This window comes from Mycteria americana, chromosome 2 (assembly GCF_035582795.1).
Source record: "Mycteria americana isolate JAX WOST 10 ecotype Jacksonville Zoo and Gardens chromosome 2, USCA_MyAme_1.0, whole genome shotgun sequence".
NCBI classification, from domain to species: Eukaryota; Metazoa; Chordata; class Aves; order Ciconiiformes; family Ciconiidae; genus Mycteria; species Mycteria americana.
This window is the reverse complement of record NC_134366.1, coordinates 47,398,253-47,416,858: the sequence shown is the minus strand read 5'-3', so window position 1 is coordinate 47,416,858 and position 18,606 is coordinate 47,398,253. Positions and strand designations below refer to the sequence as shown.

At 46.1% G+C, this 18,606-nt stretch overlaps 1 protein-coding gene across 5 annotated transcripts in view; it reads right to left on the bottom strand.

The window, feature by feature from the left end:
• Positions 1–7,585: 7,585 nt before the first annotated feature.
• The window catches only part of POMGNT2 (protein O-linked mannose N-acetylglucosaminyltransferase 2 (beta 1,4-)), a 33,225-nt gene continuing 22,204 nt past the window's right edge, over positions 7,586–18,606 (bottom strand). For 2 of the 5 annotated variants that reach the window (XM_075493227.1, XM_075493229.1), the window contains 2 exons: positions 16,583–16,770; positions 7,587–10,013 (listed from right to left, as the gene is read on the bottom strand). In XM_075493227.1, the coding sequence (XP_075349342.1) occupies positions 8,185–9,921 (1,737 nt within the window). In that variant the 5' untranslated portion in view covers positions 9,922–10,013; positions 16,583–16,770 and the 3' untranslated portion in view covers positions 7,587–8,184. Of the gene's footprint in view, positions 10,014–16,582; positions 16,771–18,606 lie in introns of all 5 variants that reach the window. The other 3 variants (XM_075493228.1, XM_075493230.1, XM_075493226.1) reach the window with 2 other exon arrangements.

Sequence of the window (18,606 nt, the reverse complement as noted above, 5' to 3'; positions counted from 1 at the left end):
CACAGAAGCGGCTGGGATGTGCAACCGTGGCGTCTGGCCCCTCAGAGCTGCAGCAAAGATGTTTCCTTGTCCCCCTTCTCCAAGGAGACAGCATCTTCCAGGCAGCACCATAAACCAGAGGATGTCCTGCAGAGTCGCCTCCCGGCCAAAATCTAGCAACCAGGAGGTGGGAAAAGAACAAGAACCCAAAGCACCTGAAACTCTCACTCCCGGACAACGTTCCCAAACTGAATCCCATTCTTCCCCTCAAGCAAAATACATCTCAAATTGCTCCTCTGAAGCACATCATAATCCTGAGGGAGGAATCTGGAGGAAGAAGGAGGAAGGAAAGAGATTTTTCACAACTGTCTGGCTCTGAAACTGAAAGGTATTCATGCGTGGAGGAAAGCACCTTTCTCTGTCAGAGGGAAATAGATGAAAAAAAATAAGATGTTTATGAAATATGGAGGGCTGCACTCATCTTCCACCGGGCTGCACAAGCGATGCCATCAGGGGCTCCCTGACCACAGCTGGAGACACACCGGTGTTTTCCTATGGAGCTCTCGCCCCTGCTCCTCCCCGCCCAACATCCAGCTCAGATTTTCCATCTTCTGATGGCAAAACAGAAGATGGAATCTAGAGAAGAGGGATTAAAAGAACAAAGTAATGGAGGATGATATAAAACCTTGCAACAGAGGAGCAGGATTGGGAAGAGGGCTTGTACAGACAGCAAATCTCAGAGTCCCTAGCTGAAACCAATGGCTTGGACCTACAGCCCTCCACTGGTCTCTCACCTAAAAAATAGGAGACTCTCCAGTAAGTCAACCCAGATGGCAGTGCCCCACGCACCGCCTCCCTCTCCCCCATGCTTCTGGCAGTGAGAACCCTACAAAAAACCCCAGGCACATTTCATGAAAGCATTGGCCAGATGGCCACCAGTCCCCCACCCTGCTACTCAGCTTGAGCCTCTGCTTCCTAACCCAGGTCTGTCACACCTTGCCACCAAGACGACACACAAGAACACCAGGATGGTGTGTGGTCCTTGCTGAGTCATTACAGAAAATCTTTTTCTTTGAGCCATAAATTGGTGTTGGGGGGACAGGCAGCTGGGTAAATAAATCAAGTATTAAAGCTTTCTCGAATGAGGAGAAATGAGCATCACCCAGCAAAAGGTGGGGGTGAAGGAGGTGAAGAGGCTGCCCAAGCCAACCCGCACAGCTCCACGCCATGCCCGTATGGTGGTAGCTATGTCAGGAAAAGCAAAATAGAGGGAGAGATGCCTCCAGCTGGCCCAGACCCGGTTGGACCTGGGTGGGATGGAGACGCAGGGGTGGGCAGCCACTGGTCCCTACTCCCCTCTGCCTCCTCGCAGGTTCCCCTGCGGCAGGGCCGGGGACCCGCCGGGCAGCAGGCACAGCTCTGCGCTCGCCCAAGCCTGCGACTTGTATGTGCTGGGAAGGCACTGCCACCCTCCAAGGAGCCCATGGGGACACTCCTGGCATAAATGGCCCCTGAATACAAGCAGACCTGGCACCTGGGGCCGAAGGGTAGGGAAAGGCCAGTATTCAGCTCTGTTTTTCTCAATATTGGTGAAATCATCCCAAAGCAAGAGATCCATCGGAGTCCGCACAGCAGCTGCCATCGCAGTACCTGTTCATGGAAGGCAACAGGAATCCGGCAGGTTTTTGCCAGGCAGATTGAAGAAGCAAGAGGAACTGGCTCATAACAGAAATGTCACACCGATAGAAACTTCCACAGGAAAACACCGTGGGAAATCCACATGCAGCAGGAAAACAAAGTTGCTGCCGGCGACGGTATACCTGCAGACTGTCCCACCTTCATCCACCTTACCCCCATGCTGGCCAAGCTGGAGGAGGCGACGGCTATTGCTAGCGACCAGAATAACATCAAAGTAAGGAAGGACAAAGGAACAGGGAGTCTCTAGGACAGAGAAGAGAGATGCTAAACTGAGTGGGTTCGTCTGTGGATGCTACATTATGCATACAGGGACGCGGCTAACCCAGAAGGTAAATCAGGCAATTTGAGCGAGCCGTTTGAATAAACACCAAACAAAGGGAAATGCAATTAAATTTTAAAGGCAACACATTTTCAAATGGCGGGACTAAGCAGCATTTAAAGGTGACGATCACTGCCAAGTTATTTCGAGCAAACAGGAGGCTATTCGGTTTATCTGTTTGAACGTGCCAACAATTAATTTAGTAATCAGCATGTTCTGAAGGGACGATTTGAGAGGGTGACAAGGAGGGCCAGGCCCTCAGTCAGTGTAAATTCGCACCGGCTTGCTGAGTCGCAGCCAGCCCTGTGCGAGCAGAGGGTTTGGCTCAAGCCCCCCTGGGGGGGACTTGCTGGGGGAGGTGACTTCTCTTACATAAGGACGGTGATGTGCTTCACACACATGCAGATGGTGATGCTTCTCATACCACCCACAGCACAGATGGACTGTCAGTCATCACATTGAAAGTCATTCCAAGAGTGTGCCTACCCCAAGTCCAGCAGGGAAAAATTAAGTGCTGTTTTATCCACTAAACCTACCCTGCCTTACACTGCACAGACACCAGAAGCAAAAATATTGTAGAAATAAGTCTGCTATTTATATAGCTCAGCAGATGAGATGTAGCAATAAAGATGCTGAAGTCACCCTTTTGTTTAATATAAATTAAATGATGTTGTGCTTATAGAGTCCCTTTCACCCAGGGATCCTGGAGAGCAACAACCTCCTTGCTGCACAGATGGACCAACTTCTGACCTAAAGAGGTTAAAGGCTCGGGTCAGAGCCCTTGCCAGCCCACCTGCAGTAAATGTGGCTCTGCCTCAGAGCTATCTACACCAGCAGCCTGAGGTGTCTTAAAAGAAATCATTTCCTAAGGGTCTTAATTTAATTTGGGCCCTGTGAGGTGCTGGTGTCTTGGGATAAGCCATGCAGACATCCCAGAGTGGTGGATGCGCAGAGCCTTAGAGACAAGGACAAAAAAGGTGGCTTGAAATGGAAGGGGGAAAAAAAAAAAAAAAATCGGTAGACAGCTTTGAAAAATATTCCTGTGGCATGTTTACCTTGAGTAACGTATTTAGTTGTTAGAGACTGAAGTGACGACGCCAAAAAAGGCACTTTGCGTTATTTCTCACCAAAATCTTCTAAGAAATGGTCTGGTTTCTCCTGCAAACATATTTCCTAAGCTGTCTTTTAAAGGATTTGTTTTTCCTTTTTATTTTCCTTCCCTCCACAGTAGCTCTTTAAAGCCCCAAGTTATTGCTCTTAAGAATTGTTATTTCCTCAAGATAAGGATCTGTCCACAAGAATCAGGGGAGGGGAGACAAAGGAGACAGAAAAATCTCAATTTGAACTCTGCAAAACCAAATACTTTCATTAAATATCTCCAGTCACTTTCTGAAGGTGTAAAACCCGCACCAGGTGACCAGTCTGGATTGCAGCTAGCACATCACTGCCTGCCCCTACCACCCCCAGGCAGCCTGTGAGAAGAAAGAAGCCAAGAGCTGGAGAAATCCATAGGGCCAGTAAAAATGGTGCAATAATTTTGCTCAGCAAAAGCTATCCAGTAATAATTTATGGTAGGCATGGATTTTTCTGGATGAGGTTTAGGATTCTGCATGCTTGTGAAGGTCTAAGTGCACTGCATAAGCACTGGAGCATCTCTGGCTGGTGAGAAGATGATCAGCCGGTGGCCACCACCTTGCTCCCCTGCCCCAGCATCCCACCAAGGCGTCCCACTGGCTGTGCAGAGGGAGATCAGGAGGAGCCAGGTTGTACCCATATGAGAACATCGCTCACAGGGGACCAGCATCCTCACTGCTTCTCGCTTGGCCAATAGCTCAGTGACCTCTTCATGCCGCACCCAGCCAAGGGAGCAAGCTCAGGAGACCCACCTCTAAGCCACTGTCCATCATATAAAGCACAATTCCTGCCTGGAACAAGGGTTTAAAAGCCACACAGAGGATGCTGATAGTTGCCTTGGCAGGACACAGGCTCTCTCAAGAGGACTATTAAAATATACATACAAAACAAAAGAAAAAATAGGACTTCATTAATATTTCCCAGTGTGTTAGGTTCCTGAGAAGCAGGCACACAAGTGCTCTAGAAATTTTCTGACACGAGCTCCCGCGGGTGATCATGAGAAATGCCACCTGCCAGGCTGGTTGGAACAAGTCCCTCCCGCCACTCGATAGTCCTGGAGAGGGTCTGTCTCAGTGGCTTTTCAGCCCTCGATTTGTGCTACTCTAACCTGCTCCTCAGGCAATACCTCCAGGTCAACTGGTCTTCCACGGTGTTGAGCAAGGGGTGGTCCATTTAAGACAAGCGCCATCTGTAAGTCTCAACTCTCCACAGCCCCGGTGGCAGGATGTCCTCGAGAAACACACCCAAACCAGATTAGAGTTGAGCCTCTTCAGAAATGTTTCTGTTCTTGGATATGGTTTTTGAGGGCGAGTTTGGGCTATGAGCAACTAACAGTAGCGTGAATTGCTCTGGCTCTATCAAAGTCTCTATCACCCTTGAGAAGTCCCGTCCCGTAGGGAACCATATTACCATACAACCTGCAGCTCCTGCTCCAACACCTCATGTGCGCGAGCTCGTAAGTGCTCCATTCAGTCCTTCTTCGCCCTCGTACGTGTCGGTAAGGAGCCTTCCCACAGCAGCTGGCTGCACTTTGGCTAATTAAAATGAGATGAAACTGCAGCCAGAGGAAATCCTCCTAGATGATCCATCTCCATAAGCATGGCCAAGCCCGACAGCAGCGAGTTCGAGACCAGCTTGCTATTAGTATCCTGCACTGCCCCCAGAGGGCTTTGGATTTAATCCCAGCTATTTCTCTTCTTCCAGGACAATGGGGCCAGACAGCACCACAGAGCTTAATGTATTTGCTTTGGGAGCAAAACCAAATTATGCAATGGCGGAAGGCGCAAGTCTCTTGCACAACACGACTTGTCAAAAGGAGCCCCATAAGCTTGCCAGAGGAACAGGCTGTTTTGGAAATACAGTAACCCAGCTCCAGCCCTGCCTTGCCACACATGTTAGAAATGCAGCCCCAGCCCCTGTGCACGGAGAGCCTGAGTTCGTTACAGGATTAAACTTTAAGCAATGCCAGGCAAGCATTCCTTCTGATCAGTTAAGAAGTGGCATTGACAGAGAAAAGCCCTGCTGGGTTTTCTTGAAACGTGAAGGCTGGAGACTGTGCGAGAGGATATTCGTGTGAAGCAAGGGAAACAAATAGCCCGTGGGACAGGGGAGGATCAGGCGCGAAAAATGGAACGGGCTTGCAGAGCACTGATGGCAAAGTTATTAAAAGGAAAGAAAATTCACTATGGGAAGACGCTAGCACTCCAGAGCAGTTCTCGAGGTAGTGTAAATCAGCATAACATTACTGTGCCCAATTTATGACAGCTACAGGCTGGGCCATGTACTCTTGAGTGCTGTACGCCCCGGCAGAGGGGGAATCCAGGTATAGCAGTGAGGCTCTGGTACGGACATTCTTACACTGGGCAGGTGTTGGAGGCAAATGGCCACATCACCGTCACAACTTCAGTGTTCAGCTATCTCAGAATTTGAAAAGGAAAAATCCTTTAATTTTGTTTCCACCTCGTAAAGTACTCATAGCACTGATGAGGAAGACAGAACCTGAATGCACATTTTTGGAAAGCACATTTGATTATCTCCTGGAAAAAGTGAGTCTGAACGCAAGAAACCGCTTCATGCTAGAGTTAAGAGCATGGAAACCCACATATATGATATTTCATTGCTCTGTAGCCAATTTTGTTGATTAGAATCATTAGGATACAAGAAGAAAATAGTTAATGTGCTGTAACCAATCTGCAAATGTTAGAAAATCTGCAATCATATCAAACCAATTTTAAGTGAAATGGGATGGTCTACAAATTACAGGCAAAGGATTGCTACCGAAGGCACTGAGAAAGACAGGCAGGAAAGCAACACATGGACCAATACCCTGTCCAGGACAAAAGGTGGTTAGGGGAACACAGGCAGCTCACACCCCCAAAGAAAATGACTTCTGAAAACTGATGCAAAACAAATGCTGACCAAACTTCATCCTTCAGAAGGCTCATTTAATACCGACTTCATAGGGTGCCACCATTACCACCCTTGCAACAGCCAGCAGGATGGCCAGTGGCCACAGGCCTACTTGCAACTTGAATGGCCGTGGGGATGCAAGGTTGCTGCAAAACCCTGCTGTGAGTGGGAACTAATCAGCCAGTGAGGCCCTGAGGAGCTACAGGTCCTGGTGGCTTCCCTAAACAGCCTGCTCGCACGTCTGTTACCTGTTTATGAAGTTTTTCTCACCTCAGCTCTGACATACGTGGCATGTGATGTGCAGCCACGTGGAGACTTTGGGGCACAGCTCAGATACTCACTTCACTTCAGCAAGCAGCCCATTTTGTCCTAAGAAAACAACAGCGGGAGTATTCATGCGCCCCTTTAAAATATCAAGACAAAAATTATTAGTTGGCAAGGCTACAATGGCAAAGCAAACACAGAGTTTGGGATTGTTGTTCTGGTTTTTTTCCCCCCTTTAAATCATAAACATGCTTGAAAACAAAGCGAGACATAATGAAAATGAATATACAGAAGTAGCACTTGCCTGAAGGTCCAATGCTGTACTGTGGTGTTTCACTCATTTTTCAGCCCTCTTGTTTCTTGTCTGATTTGTACAGCAATGTTTTTCTCCCCCTCTCTCTAGAACTCATATTATAAACCTGCCTTGAGATGCTCATCTATCAGCTCATCACTCAGAAAGCAAGCCATTTATCCTACTGTTCAAACATCCATCCAGACCTCGTGAGGACAGTGGGGGCTAGGGAGGGAGAGGAGAAGAAAGCACTTTTCCTGTTGCTTTAACGTTGGTTATAAACTATGGAGGATGCTAACTTCTATCAGTGAAACATCTCACACTCCTGCCCCCTTTTTCCTCTCTTTCCCAAGGCCTGTACTTTTGACACAGAGCTGTTTTACAAAGACAGCATCATTTAGGATCTCCACCTAAAGGAGATATGCGCAGGATCAGGTCTTAAGTAGGCAGTGTATTACCCCAGCAATGAAGCCAGATTCTGATCTTGGGGAAAATGAGTATAAGTCTAGAATAAACCACTCCCCTGGCCGGACCAACAGAGGTGCGAGTGTCATCAGTCCGGCCCCTGCCATGCGTTCTGTCCAGCCCAACGCAACGGCACCCATGTACTTGCCCCCCCCCCCCACTCTGCTTCCTCCCACCAACATGCAGGAAAGCCTGTGTGCAGAAAGCTTCCTTGGTGACCGCCTGCCTATTACTTAGCAAAGCATGTACCTGTTAGCAGCCATTATCAACAGATTATTCTCATCGAACACCAAAAAAATTATTTTCTTGAGCGGACTGCTGTAAAGTGCAATCTCTTCCCCATCACCTCTTCCAAACCATCCCCTTCTTTTCCCACAGACCTGTACATAACTCACAAAATGAAAACAGATCTTAAAACACAGTAAATTATTTTATCCACTCCATCCCTTCTATCTCCCATCTGCTATTCCAGTCTTTTGCTGTTGGGGTGCAGTAAAATCTGATTTTAAACATGAAGCTGACACTGTAGTCTCATTCTCTTCAGCCAAAATAAGAAAAATACAAAGCTACCCATATACACATTTTATCACAGCAATAGATAAATCTATCACAATAACCATTTTGACAGATAATAAAAAGCAAAAAAATATTGAGGAGGTTTATGGCAGTTTAATGAAGGCTCTCATACCAAATCTTGAACTCAAAGTTACAGTCAGTTATTGAAAAAAATAACTTACAATGAAAAAGCTGATGAGAATTGCCCACCTAGCCATGGAATTAACTGCGGTTTAACACTGCGCTTAAATACTCACCACACAATAGAAACGAATTTAAATCACGACCAAGGTACACACAATTTACTTCCATTCTGCTTTCAATTACATGTATTCAGCACGTAATTTAACCTCTGGAAGTTACTCTGAAGAACACAGAGGTTTTTTTTTTTTTAACACTCACTGGAAATAAATACCATTTAAAGAATACACATGGAGTGCAATAAAATGGACACTTAGGCACTGATACAGACTAGTCCTCTTCAGCCCTCTACAAACTACAAGACAAGAAGTTTTAAACCACAGATGGAGTGGAGAGCAGGGCAGAGCTGTACAGGTAGCGCAACAGGTTATGTACTACACAAGAGCACATCTGCAAAAGGTCCCAGGAGATTTTTGTTGAAGATGCAGCGTATCCACACCAGGTATATTGTGAAGGGCTTAATGTTTTCTGAGAAGGTGTGATTCTGATGGGACAATATATAAGGCATGTAAGTGTTTTCCCCTTGCTCTTGTATCCACACTTCGTATTTCACTTCTCTGACCTTGAGATACTTCAGGTTCCAGGGGATCTGCCAGGACACGGCAAGTTTAGCTTCGCTCGTGCCCTGGACAGAGGCTTGACACTTGGCATCCCTCACTTTGCCAGGGTAGAGGCTACCAGACCACTTCTGCTTCTTGGGTCCAGGTTTAGACTTCACAGTCTGTCTGATCACATGGATGAGAGAAGGGATGTTCACCTTCGTGTCCTGGTAGGCACGGAACAGCCACTCGGGGTTGCGGCAGCAGAGGTGCCGCGGCACCTCTGTGCTCTTGATGATGCGCTCTTGCTCAGCTTTGTCCAGATGAGCAATCCCGCCCTGATCCCAAGGTCTGTCTGGGTAGGTAACAGTGTCTTCCCTGTCGGTGTTCTGCCAGGCAATGTACTGCAGGTCCATGCCAGGAAGGGTTGCCAGGGTTTTGTAAGGGGTATAGTGTTCAGGGTTGATAGCATAAGGAAAGAGCTCCACCACTGTGGCACCTCTTGGCAGGAAGAGAGACATGACTAATTGGGCCCCATGCATGCTGACCAGCATGGACGCATTGCTGATCAACCGGACGATGTCAGAAAATGAATGCTCCTCCAGAGAGACGGTAATGGTTTTCATCTGAAACTCCTGAGCGAGAGCCAGGATTAGTTCTGCCTCATTTAGGATAAGTCTGTTGATTGTTCGACTGAACACCACGATGTACTCCTCACTGGAGCTTTCCTCCAAGCTGACGTTCAGCCTCTGTGTCATGAATTTGGTGAACTGCCTGATCTCGTTACCAGAAACCAAGATGTTAGCCTTCGGCCCTTGCGGTTGGACAAATCCGTACTGGTACCAGGTGGTGATTTTGGACAGTCCCACATATGATTTGGTAAAGCAGAGGAGCCTGCCCAGGGTTTTAAGCTGCTCCCTGAGGAGCGGCTGCTTGTTACTCAGTAACTTGTAGAGGTCAAAGTGAACACCTTCAGTCCACCCTTCCATGAAGAAGAGCCGTGCCTCCAGGTCTAAATCAGAGAACTGCTGCATGGTGTAATAAATGGGGAGGAGGTCGTCATGAAAGACGTGCATCAGGTTGTCTGGGTTGAACCTGTTAGCGATCAGCGCCACATCAGGCACGAAGACCGGCTTTGGCATAAATTTCAGCGCAGCAGCTGGCAGCTCCACAAAGTTGAAGTACTGGGTGTTGTGATCTTCCACCGAGGAGAGGTCAAGCAGAGCTGGCTGGAACCTCCGGGAGCCCAGGTTGGGTAGCATGACTGAGGAGTTGCTGTGAAAGTAGACAAACTCCTCAGCCTCAGTAGAGTAGCAGAGGGACTCAAAGCGGCAGATGCGGTCGGTGTGCATCCTGCCAGTGCACACCATCCTGGTACCGTCCTCCACCAATGCCTGGAGAGCTGCATGGTAGTCAATCTGAACCTGAGAGAGTTCCTGAGACTGACGTGTGAGGACCAACTCCTCTTCGACCATGAAGACATGCTCTCGCAGTTTGATGTATTTCCACAGCACAGCAGCAAGGACAGACACGAGCAGGGCATTAAACACAGCTGCTATGTTCATTCTGTAGTTAGATCCTAGCAAGATGGCAGGTGGGGAATGCAATGGAGAGGGAACACATCATTAACACTCCTTGACATTGTGAGGGCAAAGACCTGTGGAAAATAATAAAAGAAAGGAACCATTTAAACATCAGGTTTACAGCTCTACCATAAATCACATTTTATGGACTATTCAAGAGAGTTGAGGCTTTTTTCAGTAATTTTTCCGCCTTCCAGGGAACGAGGAAAAGAAGAAAAGAGTGCCAAAGAACTATCCAAAACTGTAAAAAAAAGGCAAACAGAACTGGAAGCTGCTCTACAGGAAGGCTTCCTCTCTCATTTTCATTTCTACCCTTTTGGAGAAGAAAAAGTAAAAGAGTTTGAGGATGAGCTCTATGAAGCGCTGTCAGAAAAAATGGTAGGTTCCCTGGGACTTTGGCTCACACTGCTTTTTGCAGACCAGTCCAACAGCGAGAGGAAAGACAGCGTCACAATCACTGGGCCACTCGCAGAAGGCCTGGGAGACCTAGCTCCTTCTCTTCATTTGCCATAGGCCTTTTGCATGTCTGCGAGTACCCAACTCTACTTCTCGCCTCTACTGTGCAGATAACAATAGTACAAGAAGTATTGCCAAGTATAGATTTTGCCGCACTCCATTCCAACATGAAATGTGAGCTGGTGAACATAACATTCAATTTAATTTTATTGTGGGGGTGGGGGGAGGACTTGCAGGCCTATGAACTGCCCCGTGTCCCAAGTCACTCAGTCATTTCTTTAGCTGCAATCTGGGATCAAAGGCTAGGAGCTGCCATCATCTTCCAGAAGAAATATTGGCGTGGAAGAGAGGAGAGCTCCGCTTTTTATGCAAGAAACTGATGTTTCATTAAAGCAATCGAACCTTCATTTAGTGAGAGAGTCTGACCTGCACCAGCACAACCATCCCTTATACAAATGGGAAGGTAATACATTTGAAGTGTTTCTAGTGTTGGTGTTTTCCCATCCCAACCTAAGACTCTCTCCTGTGCTGTTCCAAGGCCTCCCTGTTTCTTTTTCTGTTATGGGAGAGAGCCTGCCACTGTTTTCTTTCTATGTAGAAACACTACTGGCTTATATCAGAGTATTGATTATATTCTCAACTGTGAACTTCAGTTGAGATATTCATTCACCTACAGTATTTATGGACTCAAATTTTCATTATGCATCAAGGTTCACTGCTAGTCAGGCTGTAAATAATTGCAGCCATGACTCATGGGGAACTATAGGACGGCAAATTTCTGATTGGTATATACCTGATTAAACTGTTTCTAACTGCAGTTTTTAAAGGTAGCAATTTAAACTCCCTTTGATGCAAGTTTGGAGGGAGGGAAAAAAACAATGTCTCAAGCACATGCTCTGACATCCCAAGCAATAGTCCCTTAGCATTTTAACCCAGAGATGTGTGTTTTTGTATGCCAGAGTGGAGGAAGACAGCGAGGCATACTTAGGATCAATGCAAACACCTTCTCTACTGTCGAGGGAGTTCTTTTGAAAAGAGACATTGCAGCCTAAAAGCTTGATCCTGCAATCTGGCTCATGCAGCTTGGAATTGAATGGAGAATCATTCATGGAATTCGATGAAGTTAGAAGGGATCCCTACAGCTTGTGAGATCCCAACAGCCTGCGGGATCCCTGTCTTAGGAAGAACTGAAGGTGCGTGGGAGACTGAATAATGCCAAAGAAACGAGTGCTAGCTGTAAGCCACACAGATTCAAGAGGTGGTCTCTAGGGATCTGAGCAACAAATTCATTTCAATTTCAGCACAGCTCTAGCTACTCAAATGAAACAGAAATGAAGTCTACCTCCTTTGGCAAGTGGTCTGAAAAACTGCCTCATTTAGCAGCTCCCTAAAAGCAAGCAGCAAATTAAGAAGCTGTTGTTTTGATTTCAACTATTGAAAAGGAGATAGGAAGGGACCCAGAGTGGTCATCTAATCACCAGGGCAGGATCAGCTCTCCCTAAACCACTCCCAAAATATGCTTATCTATCTCATTCTTAATACTGATTCATCTCTTCATCCAGTCTCTAGCAATAAAGGCATGAAGGACTGTGATAAACTCTTTCCTAACACTCAGCCTTTGTTTCCACCACAGCAATTTAAACCTGGTCTTTTCCCAGGTGCCACAGGTATCCTGCACAGAAGAATGATGGCTGTCACATCACCTCTCAATCTTTCCTTCTCTATAACAGGGGATGACTGCTGCTCCTGATGGCTTTGCAACTCTCAACCATGGCTGTTCCATGGACAGCCTTGAATGGAAACCTACTGGGGACAGCAGTACATCACTCGGTAGGCTCTGCTAATGCAACCAAACCAGTTTTCAGGAAAAGAAATTTTTGATGGGGACAGATCTTAAGTTATTTTGTTGGTACCAGAATTCCAAAGCTTCATTTTACTTCTTCACTATTTTTGAAAGACACCTAACAATATCATCCAAATCTCCACATAACCTCTCCACTACAGACCTCTCATCTTGTGAGCACAGCTTTAAACGACTTCAGCAGCATCACCAAGGAAAGGACCGAGCCCAAGCATCCACATGCAAAGCCTGCTAGTCAGTATGGGAAGGAGAGCTTTAACAATCAAGTCCTCTGCCACAAGCACATGCTTCACATGAAGGCCAGTCTGCAGGCATTGTGAAAGTTAAATACTGCAGGTCAGAAGAACAAAGCACCTACAAGTTCAACGGAGTCAACGCAAGTTGCAAGAACTTGGCAGAGGGGGAAAACCACATGGCCTCTTTATTATTCCAGTACAGCAGGGAGAACGTGTATGTGTGGGTGTTTCAAAGGCATCAGAAGACAGCAGTCCATGCATTTCACGGGCATCTCAGAGGTGGAGAGCTCCGCCGACCATTACAAACCCCTTGAGCCGAACAGGCCTCCTTGGAAACAGCCTGTTCTAATGTTTCACCCCTGACTGACTGGTTCTCTCCCCTCCAGCCCCAAGGGAGGGGCATAAGAGGCACTTCAAAGATGCAGCCTGACGGATGCGGCCAGTGTTCAGAGGTTAGCAATTTTCATTTCAGACTCTGCTACAGCAATACCCGCTAAATGGCTACAAATGAACAACTCAGCTTTTTAATAAAAATCACCTGCAAGGCCTTCCTCCATCTCTTCCCTCACTGCAGTTCTTTCACTTCCCTGCACTTAGCTGAAGTGAGTGTATGTGCTTTAGCTATGTGCTTTAGCCATGTCAGGAATGAATGTTAAAAGCTAGCAATGCTAAAGAAATCCATCTTCATTCCTGTTCCTCGTTGCCAGTTCGTAAATCCTGGTTCATGCTGCTTGGCTGAAAGCTGCTTTTGATGGAAGTGAACAAGGGGATGTGGACAGGAAGGGGTGTCGCAGGCGGAACTAAAAGGAGAATTTCACAGGTACTTGGGGAACAGTCTTGATTCTTTGCCTGTTTTCTCACATTTTATCATCCACCTTTTTTTAATCTGACGCTTTCAGTGAACGCAGACCTTAGAGAACTAAAATCTTTGGTCCTTCAGGGAGTGACAGAACATAAATAGTAACAAACCATCCCACTGTTTGCTTTTACATATCCAGGAGAGGCTGCACCAAGGGGGTAAAGGCAAGCAATCACTCTCCATGCCCCCTGGTTCCTCAGTCCCCCAAGCTGAGATCAGTCATTAAGCATTGTCAGCAGCAGTAGTCCTGGGATGGGAAACTTTCCCAGGAGGCAGCAAGTAACTCTGAAATAGGTGAAAGCATTTAGTCTTCCACCTGCTTCACAATAGAAGAAACTTTCATTACTAAATCTCCCTCACAAAATGGGTCTGCTCCCACTCCCCTCCCACAGAATCACTGGAGAACATCTTAAGAACTGAAAAGCACTTGCAGAAGTGGAAGGCCAGACACACTGCTACTTTCCTTAAGAGCAGAGTCCTCTGTGCTGTTTCTTTCTACATATAAGTCAGCGTCTAGGCCGTTCAAACCCCCAGTTGCGCACAGACTATCTCCTCCCCATCCCTACCACACTCATCCACCCTCTCACTTCCCAGTGACACTGGGATAACCATGGCTTAGCTCCACGTGAGCAATGCATCCCAGTTACCAAGGAAATCGCATGGACTGACATTTTTTTACTCTCTGCTTTGAAATGCTAAAGCACCATCCTTCAGCAACAGAAGATGCGACAGCTGATAGACTAGAGCCTAGCCAGAAGAGACGTGCACGTAAAAGCAGCACAGAGCTTCTTGCTGCCAAGCTGGCAGAGGGCAACGATGCCCCATGGGAGGGGACAGGACGTGCCCTTGAGGACTCCCAACAGGGGCAGGCTGCAGGGGAGGAGCAGCAGTGAGAGAGGGAGACAGAAGTGGCAGATTTCCCTTGCAGCGATGCTGACAGGGCAGCGGGGCAGCTGACTTAGAGCACCGCACGGTCCAAGATGGGGAGCTCAACAAACACACCGGCATATGGACAGCTCAAGACTTTGCAAGGGAAATAAGAGCGTGTTCTGAGGTTTTTGCAGCTCGGCCTCAATGGATGCTGCTCCAGAGGCTAAGAGCCTGTGGGAAGGGACTCTATTTTTGGTCAGCTTATCTTTCCTCTTTTTCCAAGAGATCACAGGCATGAAGAGCTTACCCCATTCTCTTCCTCCATTCTCACTAACTTACAAAAAGGGTCACAGCTTCATCCCCTCAGCCCAGCTACTGCTGCTCTAACTAGCACTGATTACTGGTGAGCAGGTAAAGACTTCAGGAGCACGCATCTGGTGTGTTCAGCAAGCGCCTCTGGCAGAGACTTTGAGCATCTTGCAGGCCCATAATACTCTATTGGAAGTTTAGACACAGTAACACCTTCTGCCTGTTAGCTGCTGGTCATCTGATGCTATAAACATCCTCAGGAAGTGGGAAAGCAACAGGAAGCATAGATAGGGAAGCTGTTCTTCATCTCTTGTTAACATGTCGAGGAGATCAGAGTGGGTTGGATGGAAGAGATGAATTTCTACTAATAGGCAGTTGGCATAAAGGACTGTTTGGATTAATTTAAGAGATGAGTTCTGTTGTTATTTTTTTAATTATGAAGCTAGGGTAGGATGAATCACTACTTTAAAGCTATTAATATGATGGACAATGTTTTAAATCTCTTCTCCATTTTAAAACCTACAATCTAAGAAAGAAATTGGGAGAACAGCTACAAAGTCCACACAACAAAAAACAAAAAAGACACAAACATGCACTACTAAGACCCCCAGAGGAATAAAACAAGAACTTGATTAGGGAGAACAAGGGTCACCAGAGTGAACTGCACATCTAAAAGGGGCTCATCCAGTCCTGCAGGTATTAAGAAAATGAGAAGTGCTGTTTTTGTCTACTTAGCCCTTGCCAAGCTTTTGTTACCAACTGCACAAGTTGGTAGCATTGCCAAGCCAATGCTCAGTTTTCCTGAGCTACAGAAGGCTAAAAAAACCTCACAAAATGGAAAAAAAAAACCATGAAGGACACACGTTTCCCGAAAGCATCACCACTCTGTGCACAGAGAGAATTGCCTCTACATGGAGGCCAACTTGGGTTTGGCCCAGCTGACCAGCTCCCACAGAGCCTGCCAGTCGTGGCAGTGGTGTCCAAGCAGAACTATCTCCACAGTTCCCAGAAATGCAGCACAACTGGAACTGGACTGGGGCTGCTCCTGCCACAGGACAGGGAAGGAGTCGGGGCAGAGCCACGTGGGTAGGAAACGGGCAGGGGACCCTGACCCTTCTTCTTTTTATGGCAACACAATGGGAGGGGTGGGAGCAGATATTCCATCCTCGGGGACATTTTCCCCATTAGCACTCCGTACCCCTGGATCCATCTCGTGCTAGGCTGGCTTTCCAGGCTGGCACAGGAAAAGTAAAGCATGCAAACATGGCATTTCACACTCCCCTGCAAAATGTCTTCTGTTCTTTCTCCCATCCCTGATGCAAGAGGCTTAGCTAAGGATGTGGTATATGTAATACATGCAGTTTTAAATACCTACTTCATTCATGCTCGAAGCAGAAGTTCCTAGAAGGCAACTTTCCCAATTGGAAGGAGGGGGAGTTAGGATTCGGCAGCCAAGAATTGGCTTTTATTCTCATCTCTGTCACAGATTCCCGCAGAATTACAAGCAAGTCAATCCCCACAGCCCAAAAGGCTGTTATAATCTTATTCACTGTATTTGTTTAATGAGATACATATATCTTTCACAGTACATATCACATTAAAGAAAGGATGGTACACTGAATGATTGATATACTGGAACATTTTCTTTGTAAAAAGCAGCCAAGTGTAGAAGTGCTGAGTTTTTAAACAGAAAAAGAGCAGATTCTCGAAGGAAGCAAACCCAGCAGTTAAAGATACAAATATCATTAACAAAGCCTGATACAAAAAGGGAATATGAAAAATAAGAATACTTTAACTCTGCAGCTTCAAGTAGAATTTTAAACATAGAACCTTATTCAGAAAAAATAAAATTGAAACATAACTTTTTTTTAAAACAACTGTCTCACAAAAACTTTAGGTAACTATAGACAGTTGTAATCAAAATTAGGTTTATCTTCAGTTTTTATGGTTTAGCATAAGTCAGGAATAGAAAGCAAAACGTAAGTCTTTCTATACAAGACTGCAATCAAGGAAGACTGAGGCTCTGTGCAATGGTCCCTACTGCAAACATACCTTCAATATGAACAGGAGAATATTGGTGGCTACTGGACACCTTTCAGCTGTGCTTATGGATGGAAAATCTAAGTTTTCTTCCATTTAATTTCAGAGGCTGTGAGAGCTTGGATAGGAAGAGATCCAGCCTGACTTTCAGGTTGACTAGTAGCCATTGATTTAATATTTGTCGATACTGCTACCTTGATCTACAAAAGAACAGGTTAAAAAAAAAAAAATCCAACACTAAGCAGTCAATGCATATAAGTAAACCACAAAACTGAGCTAAAAGTATGAAACTAAAAAGAATACTTCTTGGGCTTTTACTATCCACATTTCCAAGATCTCTTCTCCATCCAGGATGACATGGAGTATGAAATCCTTTCCCCAAACAAAAACCAACCCTGATCTCCAGAAAACTCCCCTCAATAAGATGCATTTCTGATAAACAAGCTTGAGGTGGGAGACATAAGAAAAATGAGCTAAAAAAACAAAAAGGAAAAAAAAAAGTGTTTCTCTCAGCCCTCAAGTCTTCACCTTTTGACAGTCCCAAGTGTAAAGATGAAAACCCAAGGTACTCAAAATAACCGTGGCTAGACAGAGGGGGAAGCTTAACAGACAGAGTTCATTCCAGCCGATCTTTGTTCACCCAAGTATCTCATTGAAACCTATCGGGTTATACTGGCATTAACAGCACTGTCATATGAGTAAAAAACCTCTCCTTTTGCCTAGTCTCTTGCTGTTAGTCTGTAAGCAAGATACCTTTGTCAGAAACAAAAACATGTCAGAGAGCAGCAGATTTATCTTACTTCAGTGGTCTACCTAAATCAAAGACGGAGTGGGGGTGGCAGAAGGGAAAATTTACTAATGCTGCAAAAGTGAATTAAAAGAATATGATGCGAAATCCCAAAGTACTGGACAAGATGAGCTTCAGACACTCCAACTATGCCTTGGGGGTTAGCTGCCATTTGTTATTCTCTGTATTTTATCTACCCTTTTTTTCTCTATTCTCCACTGGGAGGAGTACCTGCGTTATTTGGATATTGGGACTGGTGCTTAGTAGCATTTACAGCCTGAGCTCTCCCCACTTCTCATCAGCATGGTGCCTAACACCGCTCCTGTGTGCTGCAAATTCTAAGCAGGAGCCGAAATTGTTCGGAGCACAGCACAGCCAAAAAGAACAGCAAAAACCCCTCCTTGGTTACCACAAGCTCTACATTAGCATGTTTTTAGGGGAGGGTAAAAAAAAAAAGTAATCCCAAAGCAGCACCTGTCCAGTAAGAAACACATTTCTGAAAACCTACAGAATTTAGCCCAGATCAAGATGTTTTCCCCATGGGACTTTTGTTTAAAAATGATAAAGCAAACCACCAGTCAAACAAAGAAGGACTACAAAGACCTGGGATTACAAATGAACTACTGACCTCCTTCCCACACATGCACAGCCATAGAGGAGAGATTCAGTGTGAAGTTGCGGGAGGGGGGGGAGCAAGGAGACAGCATCAAAAAACACGCTAACCCCCCACCCCCCGAAGTACACTGCAGCCAGGAGTGCCAACAAAACTGAATTCAGAGCCGTATGTGATCAGCACAGCAAACAGAGCACAGTTACAATAACACCCAGCAAAGAAACACAGTAATTCAGAGCATCTGCAACCTTTTTCATCTTGGAAGTACTATCACTGGTAGATTAGTGTTTCAGCACATGCACGCATACCTGGTGTTGCTAAATAAAAGGAAATGCTATCCAGTGCCTCTCTTTCACAGGAGAAAGAAAAAAGAAGACACCTTAAAGCTACGCTTTGCAGGGGAACGAACACTCTTCCAGTCCTCTTCTTTCCCCAGCACCATAAAGAAAAAGAAAAAATCATATCTAGCAGCTCTCAGCACAGTAACCCGTGCACCATCTGCAGACTGAACTACCTTTCTCCCCCAGGTCTGAGCATGCTCTGTCTGTCGGGCAGTGTCCTATCGCTCCAGCTGGCTCACCTCAATTTGTTAGCCTCCCAGAGGTCAGCCTTGCATGCAGGATGATTTGCTGCAGT